This window comes from Mandrillus leucophaeus, unplaced genomic scaffold, assembly GCF_000951045.1.
Source record: "Mandrillus leucophaeus isolate KB7577 unplaced genomic scaffold, Mleu.le_1.0 Scaffold1583, whole genome shotgun sequence".
Classification (NCBI taxonomy): domain Eukaryota; kingdom Metazoa; phylum Chordata; class Mammalia; order Primates; family Cercopithecidae; genus Mandrillus; species Mandrillus leucophaeus.
Genome location: NW_012101569.1, coordinates 176,534 through 192,518, shown reverse-complemented (window position 1 = coordinate 192,518; position 15,985 = coordinate 176,534). Strand labels below are relative to the sequence as shown.

At 33.4% G+C, this 15,985-nt stretch overlaps 1 protein-coding gene across 2 annotated transcripts in view; it reads left to right on the top strand.

Annotated features, from left to right (window-relative positions):
* The window catches only part of VPS13C (vacuolar protein sorting 13 homolog C (S. cerevisiae)), a 189,868-nt gene that overhangs the window by 76,113 nt on the left and 97,770 nt on the right, over window positions 1-15,985 (top strand). For both annotated transcript variants that reach the window (XM_011975761.1, XM_011975760.1), the window contains 11 exons: window positions 162-301; window positions 3,431-3,584; window positions 4,521-4,600; window positions 5,820-5,879; window positions 7,096-7,258; window positions 7,999-8,115; window positions 9,094-9,197; window positions 9,409-9,576; window positions 10,062-10,366; window positions 12,439-12,586; window positions 13,313-13,421. In XM_011975761.1, the coding sequence (XP_011831151.1) occupies window positions 162-301; window positions 3,431-3,584; window positions 4,521-4,600; window positions 5,820-5,879; window positions 7,096-7,258; window positions 7,999-8,115; window positions 9,094-9,197; window positions 9,409-9,576; window positions 10,062-10,366; window positions 12,439-12,586; window positions 13,313-13,421 (1,548 nt within the window). The remainder of the gene's footprint in view (window positions 1-161; window positions 302-3,430; window positions 3,585-4,520; window positions 4,601-5,819; window positions 5,880-7,095; window positions 7,259-7,998; window positions 8,116-9,093; window positions 9,198-9,408; window positions 9,577-10,061; window positions 10,367-12,438; window positions 12,587-13,312; window positions 13,422-15,985) is intronic.

The following is a 15,985-nucleotide window of genomic DNA, read 5'->3' as shown; positions in this document are numbered from 1 at the left end:
ATTATTACATGTCAGGTTGAGTCACTTGGTGGAAGTTTAAAAAAAGCAGATATTCTGATGCTGAATATGAAGATTATATCTAATAAATGAACAGATTTGAGTGTTTCATGCAGTTTTCAGTGTACAATGTCTCAGATCAAATAAATGTCTTTTTCCTTTAGAGTCTGATGATGAGTATTTTGATGCTGAAGATGGGGAACCACAGACTGGTAAAAGTATGAAAGGATCAGAACTTAAAAAAGCTGCAGAGGTCCCAAATGAGGAGCTCATTAATCTTCTGCTCAAGTTTGAAATTAAAGAAGTGTGTGCTTTTTTGTCTATAAATAGATATATTCTGGTTGTCACTATCTTGTAAGCTCTCCTCAAGCTAGACCCAAATGTCAAGTATATTAAAAACGTGGTACTCTGTCTTTCCTGCTGCCCAACACACGTGCACATACACAAACTCACACACACTCTCTATTTTACACACAAAAAGATTTTAAAAAATGAAATGCTTTTTAAAAAATTGATGTAAGAATGATCTGTGGCATATCTAATTTATTCTGGAAGAGCTTAGACTTTTAATTAGGACTTACTTTTCTGTAGAAAATTTTTATGACATGCCTACTTTAATTTTTTAAACTTTTCACTTTTAGCTAAATAATGCTCATTATCATGTTTATGATTTGGAAAAATGTAAACAACCTAAGTTTCCATCATACGTTTACAGCCTTTAAAAGTCATGTGGTAAAAGGAAACATGGAGAGATGTTCACAGTATATTATTATTTGGGAAAACAAAAAGATTATAATACCAAGGATATTATTATTCCATTTGAAGTTATATTTGTATGTTTTCTTTGATAAATGACACACAGTGTTCATCTCTGAGTGGTGAGATTACAGGTTTTTATATATGCCTTCTTGCTTTTCCATATAGTCCAGATTTCTGTAAAAAGTTTGTCTTGCTTTGATAATAAAACAAAAAGGATAGAAAATGGAGGTGTTCCTTATTGAGTGTTTGATTATGCCAAAGTGAGAGCATGTCCTGAAATATAATGTCAGAAATACTACATTTTAGCTGTGTGTACAAATCTAAGTATTATTGGTATTTGTTTGGAGAAAGGTATGTTCTTTACCATTAGCCTTCTACAGCTTCTTTCTCCATACTACATCCAAAATACCATTAAATCCCATGACCCTAACTTCAAAATGCATTCATATGATTGCTCTTCCTTTCTACTGCTACTGTACTGTCCAAGTCACTGTAATCGTCTTGCCTGGATTATTTTGCTATAGCTTCTTAACTGTCTTTGCTTCCATCAGGTACTCTGTTCTGTCATTTGCCAGAGTGATCCTTTAAAAGTGAATGTCAGGCCGGGCGTGGTGGCTCACACCTGTAATCCCAGCACTTTGGGAGGCCGAGGTGGGTGGATCATCTGAGGTCAGGAGTTCAAGACCAGCCTGGGCAATATGGTGAAACCCCATCCCTACTAAAAACAAAATTAGCCAGGCATGGTGGTGGGCACTTGTAATCCCAGCTACTTGGGAGAATTGCTTGAACCTGGGAGGTAAAGGGTGCAGTGAACTGAGACTGTATCACTGTACTCCAGCCTGGGTGACAGAGCAAGACTTTGTCCCTAAAATAAAATAAAGTAAAATAAAAAGAAAAGGGAATGTCAGATCATGTTACTACTCGGCTCAATATCCTCCACTGACTTCAAATCTCACTAAAAGTAAAGGACTAAGTCCTTACCATGGCCTACAAGGCCTTACATGTGTAAAACCTCATATGACTGACCAGTTCTTTCCTGCCTGGCTCATTCTGCTTCAGCCATATTCCATTTATCCCTTCAATAGGTATTGATCATGTGCCTTTATTACTGGACATTATTTTAGATACTGGAAAATAGCAGTGAGTAAAGTTCTTGCCACTTGGAGCTTACACTTGTCTTATGTTTTTCCTTCTATATACCAAAGCACATTCTTTGTGCTTGCTATTTCCTTTGCCTGGACCATTCTTTCCCTGCATAGCTTGATTTTTTTTTTTTTTTTTAAACTTATTTCAGGTATTTGTTCAATTGTCATCTTATTGGAAAGATCTGACCAACCAGGACAAGATAGCAACCTTCATTTTCTCCAGCTTTCCCTAGAATGTAAACTTCATGGTGATAAAGAATGTCTTAATTTGTTTTCTGTTACCATAACAGAATACCTCAGCCTCCCAAGAGGCTGGGATTACAGACACATACCATCACACCCAGCTAATGCTTTGTATTTTTTATGGAGATGTGGTTTCACTATGTTGCCCAGGCTGATCTTGAACCCTCAGGCTCAGGTCATCCGCTTGCCTTGGCCTCCCCAAGTGCTGGGATTACAGGCGTGAGCCACTGCACTTGGCCTTTTCTTTAAGTATTTTTAAAGTGTTATCTAAGTATGTAATTACAACATCTGCTAATAATATTACTTTTTGCCTTTCTTCAGTATTTATATTATTCTGGTTATTATTGCGGCCTATCAAGTTAAATAGCTTAAAACAACTGTTTTATTTTGCTTACAGGTTTGTGGGTTAGGAATTTTGGAAGGGTTCAACTGGGTAATTTTGTGTGTAGTCTTTCATTTGGTTGCATTCTGATGTTGACTGGGGCTTCTGTCATTGGAAGCCTCAAACTGGGTGTCCCTGTGGCTCACTTACGAGGCTTGCAGTTGATACTGGCTGTTGGCTGGGAGCTCAGCTGTAACTGTTGACTGAAACACCTACTTATGGCCTCTCTGCATGGTAAAAGCCATGGTAGTCTGAGTAGTTGAACTTTTTACATGGTGGCTGGCTTCCCCCAGTATGAGTGTTCCCAGGTGGAAGTTTCATGGTCTTTTTTGACACCAGAAGTCCTTATAGTATCAATTCCTTTCTACTCTGTTGATTTAAGCATTCACAAACCTGCCCATATTCAAAGGGTGGAGACAAAGATCTACACTTTTTGATTAGAGTATCAAAAGTACTTCCATCTTTTAAAAATTACAATGTTTTATTTTTTATTAGCTAAATATACAGGCTATCATTTCCAGAGTTAAATAGTAGTATGATAGTGAACATCTTTCTTACTTCCTACTTTAATGGGGATGCTTTTAAAAAAATTACTAAACATGATTTTTGCTTTGAAATACAGGTTTAAGAAAATCATATTAAGGAAGAATCTATACATTTCTTTTTTACTAAATTAGAAAAAATAAGTTAAATTCTGTCATGATTTTTTAATAAATGTACTTATATTCTCAAGAATCGAATTTAAGTTGGTAATTTGCAATTATATTAAATAGCTATGGTGGCAGAAGCATATGAGCAAAATTACTATTCTCTTGGTGATGTGTATGGAGAAAGATTTTGTTTTCATTATTTCAAGTATGATTCAGACTTCTTATCAACTTTTCATTGGCTCTCATTCTTTTAGGTGATTTTGGAATTTACTAAACAGCAGAAAGAAGAAGATACAATTCTAGTATTTAATGTTACTCAGTTAGGAACAGAGGCTACAGTGAGAACATTTGACTTAACTGCAGTATCTTATTTAAAGAAAATCAGCTTGGATTACCATGAAATTGAAGGTAATAGCCATAAAAATAGAAATAATAACCTGTAATAAAGGTAGCACTTTGGAATATCTGAAACACTTTCATTTATATTGTATTTATAATAAATAATGGCTGCACTCTTCTAAGCACTTTACAAGTAATAATATTTATACTATGGGTTGGAATCCTTGGATACAGAACACTGACTGTATAAATACCTATGTTTTATAACTTTTTAATAGTTGAAACTAAAACAAATCTCAATTTAGAAGAAAAATATTTTATGTGTTAGTAATTTCTATAGGACCTTTGTTAAGATAAAGTTTACATTATTGTCTTGAGGAAAAAAAATATAAATAATAAATTTTCTAAGCTATTTTTTCCTTCAGTGAAGGTTATGCCCTTGAAAGTCAAGGGAAAATTTTGAGATCTCTCAGAAGCAAGAGTTAAAGAACTGCAAATAACAAAAGATAGGTAAAATGGTGGACAAATTACTTCTCCCTGCATAGCTTTTGGAGGCAGTTCCTTGGTACATCTACCGAAGGATGTAAAGGACATCTGGTAGTACTTGTTGTTTTTAAGTTAAAAAGGAGTTCAACAGTTCTCTTTTAAGGAAAAAAAACAAAAACAAAGCTTTCCTCTTTTAAGCCACCTCTCACAGCTTAAACAAAAAGAAATTATTTAAATTTCTTTAATAGAAGTAAAATAAATTATTTGTCAGAATTTTAGAAGTCGCCTGTGAAATCAGGTGAAAATAAATATGCATGTTTTTAAGTAAGTTGGATGTCAGAGGTAACAATTTGGATTGGTTAATTTCTTCAACAGTGATGGCCTTTGTATTTAATAACTATGACAACATGCAAAGATTTTCTTTTAAAGCTTAATTAACAAATTTTAAAAAATCTAAAAAAGTTTCAAATTACAAAAGAGCAATTTATTTGAAACACTTTTTTTTTCCTTTTTCTTTAGGATCCAAAAAGAAGCCCCTTCACTTGATTAGCTCTTCTGACAAACCTGGATTAGATCTTTTGAAAGTGGAGTATATTAAGGTACGGGCTATAGAATGATTATATATTTACTGTGTACTCCAAACGATATCTCTGGATGGAAAAATGTGACAGTAAGTTACTAATGGCTCTGGATGTGTATCACAGTTTCTAATTATAGGAAATCTGTTTTTTTTTTCATTTGTACACCTTCTTTTCTTTCACTTAAGTACAGGGCCATTATACAAAGTCACTAAACTTCTTGTTGCCAGAGGTGGAAGCCTGGGATGAAGTAGGTACCATTTGTCCTCTAGGGCACACCCACATACCTATACTGATTATAGGTCATATATAGGTGACATTTGGCTGAGTATGCTGCATCAAAAAGGATAAAGTCATATTAAATTGGGTTCAGAAGAGAAATGCCAGGAATAGGAAGGGCCACAAAAATATTTCATATGAGAAACACTGAAGGAACTGATGGTATTTAGCTGACTTCAAGATTAGTTGATTTGTTTAATCGGTCAACAGCTATTTATTGAATACCTCTGGATGTGTTTTTGGATGTCTGTACTGTTAGGTGCTTGGGATACAGAAATGAAAAACATTGCCTGTTCTCAAGAAAATTGTACATGAGTAGGGAGATAACACAAGTAAATAATAATTAGAATAAAATGTGATTGATTCTCTAATAAAGAAAAGCACAAAGCATTATTGGAACAGAGAGACAGGGAATTGGCAAGGCCAGAAAACTTCTCACAGGAGGTAAATCTTTGAGTTTGAATTTGTTTGTGTTCCCAAAGGATAGAAAGAACTAGGACCAATGGTTAGTTATGATGAGAGATAGATTTTTGACTCAGTGTGAAGACCTCATTAAATAAAAGCTTTCTAAAGATTAGATTTGTAAAGAAACAAGGTTTCTTTTACTGGAGATATAAAAAAAATAGACTTGCTAAAGACTTTATGGAGGGATTTAAGCATTAGGTGATAGATGGGCTACGTGACCTTTACACCTTACAACCTTCAGAGTTTGTCATTCTGATTCCTAGCTGCAGTTTCCCAGAAGTGAATATTCTCCCATGTTTGAAGAGAAGAACACATTTGCGCTATTATAATAAATACATTATTTGGATGTAACTTTAAAATAATGGCAATAAAATTAAATATACAATGTATGTAAAATACATTTATAACTATAAATGAATTAACCAGAGATCATAAATAAGTGATTTATTTACTTTGATCCTAGTACCTTCTTTAGAACTTTTATTTCTTTTTTCAGGCTGATAAGAATGGACCTAGTTTTGAAACTACTTTTGGAAAAACTGAACAAACAGTTAAGGTAAGAAATTCTGTAAAAGGAATTTATCCTGTTTGAAAATAACCTACTCTCGAAACCTCTAGTATCATTTGAGGAGTATTGACTGGGTAATTTGATGACATAATCAAGGACCAGTAAGAGTTATAAATAACCTCATTGATACTTACCATGCTCTGTGTTTATGATTCAGCTTAGTAAAGCTGTTGTTTCATTATATCACATCCTAACGTCCTTAAAAGTTTCCGTATTATTTCTGAATTAGGGAATGCTATAGACAAAAGAACTTTGATGTACAAAGAACTAAAAGGTTTCTAAACTAGCCAAACTAGATAGCATTGTTTGATGTGCAGGTGAAAAAGTGTATAAAATATAAGGAGAGATGTTGAGCAGTTTTGAATCCATACTACTTACGTAGTAACTTAGAGTAAGAGGAGCAAAATGTACCTATGAGTAACTAAAAAGAAAAGGAGAGAGTTGAGTTTTAGCTCACACTTTTTTGAGAGGTGGGGGAATCTGTTTTAATATTGTGAACCTTTTATTATTTTTGTATCCATTTAGTGTTATGAGAAAATGAAAAGAAATTCATTTTTATAAACAGAGCTTTTTATTTTATATTAATGAAAACTACCCATTCTTGAAATCAATTTGTATTGCTATCTTAGCTTTCTAGAGTGTTTGTTTTAAAAAAAAAAAGCAGTACTTTTTCCCTACAAGTTATATATTGTGTTTCTTTTTAAATGATGAGACCATTATTGTGATTTGAAAAGATCACTTAGTAACCCATTCATAATTGTCCTTTTTATATTTAAATCTCACAGATGCAACCTTTGAAATCATTTCTAGACATAGTAGTAGCACATGGTGGTTCTGGGATTTTGCCTTTTTACTTATAATTTTATATAATCATAATTGTCCATTGAAGATCCAAGATGCCATCTATATGTTGAATATCAGGATAGTCATGAGAAGCGGAGTATAGATTTCATAACCAGTATGCTTGGGAAATGGAGTAATTAGGTTCCTGTAATATTCTGATGTACCTCTGAAGTGTGTAAGTGTAATTTGTCTCCATATATTCCCTGTTTAAGAGGATTGTGAATCTTCCTCTCTTTACTCTTCCTTCTAAGTGGTGGGAAGCAATGATGTAAGCCCTCTTGAGAATCTTTTGGATCTATCGTGGAGACTACAGGTTATAACTGACTGTGGGAAACTAATTTTCTCTTTAAAACATTTTTAGGTGGCCTTTTCATCTTTAAATCTGTTGCTGCAAACACAAGCTCTTGTCTCTTCTATTAATTACCTCACAACCATTATTCCTTCTGATGATCAAAGCATAAATGTTGCCAAGGAGGTACAAATTTCAACTGAAAAACAACAAAAAAATTCAACTCTGCCAAAAGGTATGAACCATACATTTTTGTTTTTTGTTAGCAAGGGTTTTAGAATTCTAAAGCTAAATGAGGAATACTAGAGGTTATCTGACTCAGTCATTTAAATACAATTTTCCCCTTTTCTTCAAATTAAATTATATGCAAGCACCTGATATATAAGGCATATGTAATCAATACTGTTGTTTTTAAAAATGTTTGTTTTTGTTCTTATTTTGGTGGTGGTATAGGAAGCCTTTAGGTAGGTAATAGGGGGAGATGACCTGTATTTATACTGAGCTGTTCCCTCTCAGTGGCTGCTGAAGGGGCTTTATAAGGAGTGAGTCTTTCCATTTTACACATAAGGAAATTAAGGCTCAGAGACACAAAGGTAGGGAAGGGTTCAGGAGTAGCATCTAATTGGCCAAGAGCCCAGATTTTGGATCTGGAAGAACTCAGTTCAGATCCTGATTTTGCTACTTCAACCATGTAACCTTAGGCACATTATTTAACTTTTCTGAGGTTCAGTGTCCTTATTTATTTATTTTAGTTTTTTTTCTTGCTTTTAAATTATAAAACTAATATCTCACTATTAAAAAAGCAAACTTTACAGAATATATAAAGCAAAAAAAGTATTTGAATTGTTAAGAGTTGGAGAATGTTATAATTTTTTTTTAACATAGCAGTGGTTCACTTAATATAGCGATTAAAGCTTAATAGAATGTAGATGATTAAAATCTCACTGTGTGATAGATGCTTTGTTTTATTTTTAGTGATTGTATCCTCCAAAGATAGTGACATTATTGGCTTCAGGCTGTTTGCACAGTTGAATGCTTTCTGTGTCGTTGTTTGCAACGAAAAGAACAATATCGCTGAAATCAAGATTCAAGGTAAAAGTTCACACGGTATTAAAAATTGGCGAAAAAATAAACTTTTCCTTCTTGTTTTTTCTTTGCAGTGCTAAAGAATGTACAAATAAAGGGCTCTGAGCTGTGAAAGCTGAAAAGACATAATTGGATTGTATGCTTTCTTCTCTTTGGGATATAGATATTGATCAGAATCTGACCATCCCAATTGAACTCACACATATCCTGGTGTTTGGGACCTTCCTGAGAGTTATCTAGGAAGTGGAAAAGGGATACTGATGTCAATGTAGGGATGGTGTTGATGGGCTAGGAGAAGTCTCAGTCTAGATTTTAGGTGAAGGTCTATGGACATGCTTTGTAGTAACTTTTTAATCTTTTTTTTAAATATATGATTTTTATACATAATATAGTTATGTATTTATCTTTATTTATCTTTCCTTATGAAAAGCAATCTTATAATGAATGACAGTATCTGTGAGGCCATTATGTTCTTTTAGGTAAAAGCTGCCAGAACTCATCTAGCTTTTCCTCTGGCTTACTTTTACTAGCTGGTTGTGACCTGGTAAAGAATATATTGAATATGTTTAATGAAATTTTTTAAGAACCTAAAAACTAGAAAACTAGGGGCTTTTTTCCTTTGTCCTTTCCAAAATGGCAGTGCATCTACTAGTCTGAATTTGATCTGTGTAACTTTTATAGTTTCCATGTAAATGACTGGATGTGAGGTATAAAGGATAATTTACTTAAATTCTGAGATAATCTATTTGTGCTAGATGTGTTTCTTCCCCTGATTGAAAATTCAGATAATTATTGTTTAACACATTTATAGGTTTTGGTGTTTATATAACCAAAAATCTCTAATATTGCAACTTATTTATCCATTGGGAGTTGAAACATTGCTAAATTTAAAAAAGTCACCCCAAAATAAAATAATGTAATGGAAAGAAAGATCTTATTTATAGTAGATCTGTAGAAATTATGATAATGCACTTTCTTTTTCAGGCCTGGATTCCTCCCTTTCTCTCCAGTCAAGAAAACAGTCACTTTTTGCCCGACTGGAAAATATTATTGTCACAGATGTTGATCCGAAGACAGTTCATAAGAAAGTAGGTGATTGTAAACAGATAGTTAATATTCTTTAATGACTGAATATGAGATTCTATTGTAAAATGTATTTTATTTTAAAAACATTAATGAAATATACTTCAATAGGAAAATGTTTTTATAAAGATTAAAATATAAAAACCCTTTTGTAAATGGGGTTTTATTTTGTCATTACCTTCCCGGATAGAGTATATTCAAGTCTCTGTTTTTCAGGCTGTGTCAATAATGGGAAATGAAGTTTTCCGTTTTAATTTGGATTTGTATCCAAATGCTACTGAGGGAGATTTGTATACTGACATGTCCAAAGTGGATGGTGTGCTGTCTCTGAATGTTGGCTGTATTCAGATCGTCTATCTTCATAAATTCCTTATGTCACTTCTGGTAAAATAGTTACTTATATATTGATTTTTCAATTTTGAAATACTTTTAAAAGTGTGATAATTAAGATGACAAATGTTACAAACCTTGGATTTTAGAGTGGGCATTATTTTAATTATAGATGGTATTTATGCATGAATGTAGAGATCAAAACCCCCATTTAACAGTTGAAATCTGAACATTTAATGATTTTTGTCTAGAACAAATTATTTTTGCTACAATATAATAAAGCCAAATTCTTTAGTAAAAAAATTATTGGAAAAAATTTCTTTCTCTGTTCCTTAACCATATAACATTAGCTCAGTTCAGGCAGCTCATAGCTATAGATGGATTATCAGTAATTTCTTACTACTACCAGAAAAATAGAGCTCAACGGAAAGTTAAATATTGGGAAAAAAAAGTTACCACATGTATGAAAAGAAGAAAGTGTTATTATTGATGTGCTTGTATTCTCTTTGAATTTCTCTTTTTATGCTTTGTGTCCACAGAACTTCCTGAGTAATTTCCAGACAGCCAAAGAGTCTCTGAGTGCTGCCACTGCCCAGGCTGCAGAAAAGGCTGCCACAAGTGTGAAAGATCTTGCACAGAGGAGTTTTCGTGTTTCCATCAATATTGATTTGAAAGCACCAGTTATAGTCATCCCACAGTCTTCCATTTCCACCAATGCAGTAGTGGTAGATCTTGGGTTAATCAGAGTTCAAAATCAGTTCAGTCTGGTGTCTGATGAAGACTACTTAAATCCTCCAGTAATTGATAGAATGGATGTGCAGCTAACAAAGCTTACACTTTATAGGTATGCTCTTTCAATAATTATGGATTTAAATATTATATTCATGATTTCCATGAAATTTTATGATTTGAAATTCCTACCCAACACAGTTTATTCAAATAAACTGTTCCGTTACACAGAAGAGGTTTTTTGGTTGTTGTCGTTGCGTGTGTGTGTGTGTGTGTGTATGTGTGTGTATATGTTTTGAGTTAGAGTCTTGTTCTGTCACCTAGGATGGAGTGCAATGACGCAATCTTGCTCACGGCAACCTCTGTCTCCTGGGTTCAAGCAATCCTCCTGCCTCAGCCTCCCGAGTAGCTGGGACTATAGGCGTGCGCTACCATGCCTGGCTAATTTTTTTGTATTTTTAAGAGAAGTGGGGTTACACCATGTTGGCCAGGCTGGTCTTGAACTCCTCACCTCAGGTGATCCACCTGCTTTGGCCCCCCAAAGAGCTAGGATTATAGGCGTGAGCCACCACCCCTGGCCCAGAAGAGTTTTTTATTTTGTTTTTTGAGATGAAGTCTCGCTCTGTTGCCCAGGCTGTAGTACAATGGTGCCATCTTGGCTCACTGCAACTTCTGCCTCCCAGATTCAAGCGATTCTCCTGCCTCAGCCTTCTGAGCAGCTGGGGATATAGGCACGTGCCATCATGCCTGGCTAATTTTTTTCATTTTTCATTATAGAGACGGGGTTTCACCATGTTGGCTAGGCTAGTCTTGAACTCCTGACCTCAGGTGTTCTGCCCACCTTGGCCTTCCGAAGTACTGAGATTACAGGCATGACCCACCGCGTCAGGCCACCAGAACAGTTTTTTAATCAACTTTTGTTTTCAAAAATTTCAGACCTACAGAAAAATGGAAAAAAATAGTACTGTGAATGCACCTACATATCCTTCATCTAGATTCACCAATTGTTTGTATTTGCTTTAACCTATCTATAAACATATACATATTATTTAAAACATTTTTTGCTAAATCATTTGAGAATAGACATCTTTAACTTTTTGTCCCTAAATACTTTATCATGCGTCTCCTATAAACAAGGACATTCATTCTCTTACATTAACCATGATATAATTCTAGAAATTTAATATTGATACAATACTATAATCTGAAATTTAGTCAATATTCAGATTTTATCAGTTGTCCCATTATAATAATTTCCTTTATAGGAATGTCCATTGTAAAAATTTCCCCCTGATTCAGGATCACCCATAGCATATAATTGTATTCTGTACTACTGAGGAAGATTTCTGTACTGACAAAAATTTCTTTTGGAGTAGTTCTTTAGCTTTTCTTTGTCTTTTTATGACTACATGACTACTACTGTAGTTTGAAGACTAGAGTCTGGTTCCACTCACCTCTCAATTTGGTTTTGTCTGAGTGATTCCTCATGGTTTGATTGAATTTACACATTTTTGGCAGGCATGTTGTGTAAATTATTTTGTATCTTCAGTGCTCATACCAGGTGGCACATGAAATCTGTACATAATTCATTTTAAAATTATTTTCTACCCCATCCATGAAGATTTAATTATGTAGAATAAAAAATTAATGACTATAAGGCAAGTCTAGAAAATAATCCTAGAGAAAATCTTTATGAAATGCCTTAGAAAATGCTAACTTCACTTGTTCACTTTGCCATTGTTTTCTTCAGTCTCTGCACCAACATACCTATTAATCCTTGAACAATTGTATATGATGATTTTCTATATTTCTTCGACAGTGTGGATTGCTCTTAAAAATTTATTCGATTTTTCACCTATCTACTATTTAAAGAAAAAAGTTTTCTTAATGGTTCATTGTATATCACCTTTTAATTTATCCCTTCTAGTGGGTTATGGATTAATTATAGATTCAGTTTTGAAAATACTTAAGCCACACTGTTTCAAATCAGTATTTAGAGCAGCAAATAACTGCTTGACTTTGCTTTTTTTTTTTTTTTAATTTTTTTATTTTTTAGTAGAGACGGGGTTTCACCGTGTTAGCCAGGATGGTCTCGATCTCCTGACCTCGTGATCCACCTGTCTCGGCCTCCCAAAGTTACATTTCTACCCTATATCTATGCATATGTAACATTTCTATTTTTCGTAGGACGGTGATCCAGCCAGGCACCTACCATCCTGATATTCAGCTGTTGCACCCAATTAACTTGGAATTTCTTGTAAATCGGAATCTAGCTGCATCTTGGTACCACAAGATGCCTGTTGTGGAAATTAAAGGACATCTTGATTCAATGAATGTAAGTATATGAGTGACAAAAAAAACTTCATTGTTGAAGTTTTAAACTCCAAAGACTTTTAAAGTAGAAATCCAAATGAAATGAAGACTTTTTTTGCTGACTAGTGTAAGAAAAATTTCAGTGAGAGTTTGTCCAACAAGATCATTATTATTTTCAGTAGAATTTAATCTTCAGTTAAGATTTCTTAACTTTAAAATTTGCTATGCCTACCTGTTGGTAGGGATCTGTATATAAATTATGCATTAGCATATTATACTGTCTCATATATTATATATGTACATTTTTATTTTTAGGGATATCTAAGTACACCTAAGATAATTATAGCATTGAGGGAAATTTTTTATTTTTATTTTTAAGACAACCTTTTTATTTCATTGGAATTGTTATTGTTTAAAAAGTAGAATTATGCATTTTCTGAAGTTGTCAGTTTTAAAAAAAAGATCACATTTCTTTGATCATATTTAACTTTCAGTAAACATCAGTCAAGTCATTGGAGCTAATATTGACTGATGAATTACATTGGTTTTCTATAAACATCTTATTGTCTTTGAATATAAAAATTTTAACATGAAATAAGTAGTGCAGTACTTGAGTGGGTTGTGATTGTACGTAACTTTTCAGTATTAGGATTATTCTGTCCCTCGTGTTGCAACTGGAAATTTATTTTCTGTATGATAATTGTTTCATTTTAAAATGTAATATTTTTTTTATCATAATATTTTACAGGTTAGTCTAAATCAAGAAGATCTTAATCTTTTATTTAGGATACTAGCAGAAAATCTTGGTGAGGGTACTGAAGACTTGGATAAAGTGAAACCAAGAGTACAAGAGACAGGTAAGAGGCTGACAGTAAGTGGCATAATACGTATGTGTCTATTTACTTACGGTTTAGTAGGCAATCAGGAAATAAAAAGTAAACAAATATATGTTTACGAATTGCAGTTTATATTATCAAGAGAACAAACAAGATGCTATTGAATGAAATCATAGTTGGAGATGATTGACTCTCTTAAGCTAAGTTGTCAGTTATAGTTTCAGACTTTTTTCTAAGTTGTGTGAATTGAGAGGAGGCCATAAAGAAGGACTTCAAAGCAGTGGTAGATTCTTGAAGTAATCATTGAAATTGCATGTATAGAAGAAAGCATTTTGAGTTGGCAGTAGGTTATGGTAGCATAGTGTATCTGATTTTTCAATAAGGCTTGGTAGTAAAATATCTGCAAGAATTGAAATGGTTGATAAATTATCACTTTCCAAAGATACTGAAAAGATTATACAGCAGTAAAAATGAAAAGAGAATTTAAATTATTACTTACCATGGCCCTTTTGACTAAAGGAAAAGTAACAGCCTTATTTTTTAAGGTAATATATGTGTGTGTGTGTGTGTATATATATATATATAATGTATGTATAAACACGTAAATATATAATCTTTAGTTTTTTTAAACAAATGGTAGCATCCTGTATGTGTGCATGCATGTGTGTGTTTGTTCACTTTGCTGTTTTTTAAAAAATATTAACAGTGTGTCTTGGTGTCTATTCCATATGTATAGATCTGCTTCATTCTTTGTAATGACTGCCTGATACTAAATTCTGTTGAAACATCATAATTTATTTAGCAGGTTCCTAGTGATAGTCATTTTTGGTTGTTTTTAAACTTTCATTATTACCATGTTGCATTGAATATCCTCATACATATACTTTTACAAGTATATATGTATCTATAGGATAACACCATTTAAAAGATATGTAAAATTATTAATTTAATATAAATTTAACTGACAATTAGGTCAGCAAATAATTTCTGTAGACTAATTTAAGATTTTCACAGATCTTGCTGATTGGCCTCCATAGAACTTTACTAACCTTGCATTCCCACCAGGTTGTTTTTCTATACCTTTCTAACACAGTATATTACCAGATTAAAAATTTTTTGTCCATGTGCTAAGTGAAAACTGGTATCCCATTGTATTTTTCATTATTAAAAAACTATTTTACTGTATTTTAATACATACAGTGAAGTATACAAATATTCAGTGTATAATTCAGTGAATTTTTGCATATATGGATACACATGATCAAGATATAGTACATTTTCAGCACCCCAGAAGGCCTCCCTCTTGCCCTTTCTCAGTCAGTGCCAAACACTCTGCCGGCAAATCCACCCAGAGGTAACTACCATTTTAACTTGTAATAGATAGATTAGTTTTGCCTCTTCTTGAATTTCATATATAAATAAATTTCATATAAATGGAATCATACAGAATTTACTCTTCGATGTTTGGCTTCTTTTATTCCGCATTTTGTTTGTGAGATTCATCCATGTTGTGCGTAGGAGTAGTTTGTTCTTTTTATTTCTGTGCACTATTCAGTTATATGAATGTATCAAAATTTATTTTATTCATTCTATCTTTCATGGACATTCTGGTTGTTTCCAGTGTTTAGCTATCATGAATGAAATTGCTATGAATTTTATTGTGTGTCTTTGACATAATTATATAAACTTTTTTTGGATATATAGGTAGGAGTAGAATTACAGTGTCATGTGTGAGATTTACGTTTAGCTTCAGTAACTTGTGCCAGATTGTACCAAGAAGTTTTCCAACTGGTTGTACTAGTTTACTTTCCTAGCAGCAATGTATGAGAGTTCCAGTTGTTTCACATTCTCCCTAGTACTTGGCATTGCCAATCTTTTTAAATTTAGCATTCTGATAGATATTCAGTGGTATCTCACTATGGTTTTTATTTGCTTTTTGATTACTAGTGAAGGTAATCACCTTTTCATATGGTTATTGGCCATTTGGATATCCTTTTTTGTGATGTAACCATCTATCCTATTGACAACTATTTTTATTGAGATGTTTGCCTTTTTTCTTATTGATACGTAGTTTTTAAATTCTGAATATGAGCCCTTTGTTGGTTATGTGTGTTATATGCATATATGTATAGAAATATCTTTTCCCTATCTGTGGTTTGCCTTTCACTCTCTTTTTTTCCCAACTTTTATTTTAGGTTCAGGGGGTACATGTCCAGCAAGGTTTGTTACATGGATAAATTGCGTGTCACTGAGATTTCATCTAAAATGATCCCATTACCCAGGTAGTGAGCATAGTACCTGATAGGTAGTTTTTCAACCTTCCCCTCTAGTAGTCCCTAGTGTCTGTTGGATTCCCGTCTTTATGTCCATGTGTACGTAATGTTTAGCTCGCACTTACAAGTGAGAACATGTGGTATTTGGTTTTCTGTTGCTGGGTTAATTCACTTAGGATGATGGCCTCCAGCTCCATCCATGTTGCTGAAAAGGACATGATTTCATTATTTTCTGTGGCTGCATAGCATGCCATGGTGTATATGTACCACATTTTCATTATCCAGCCCACCGTCAGTGGGCATCTAGGTTGA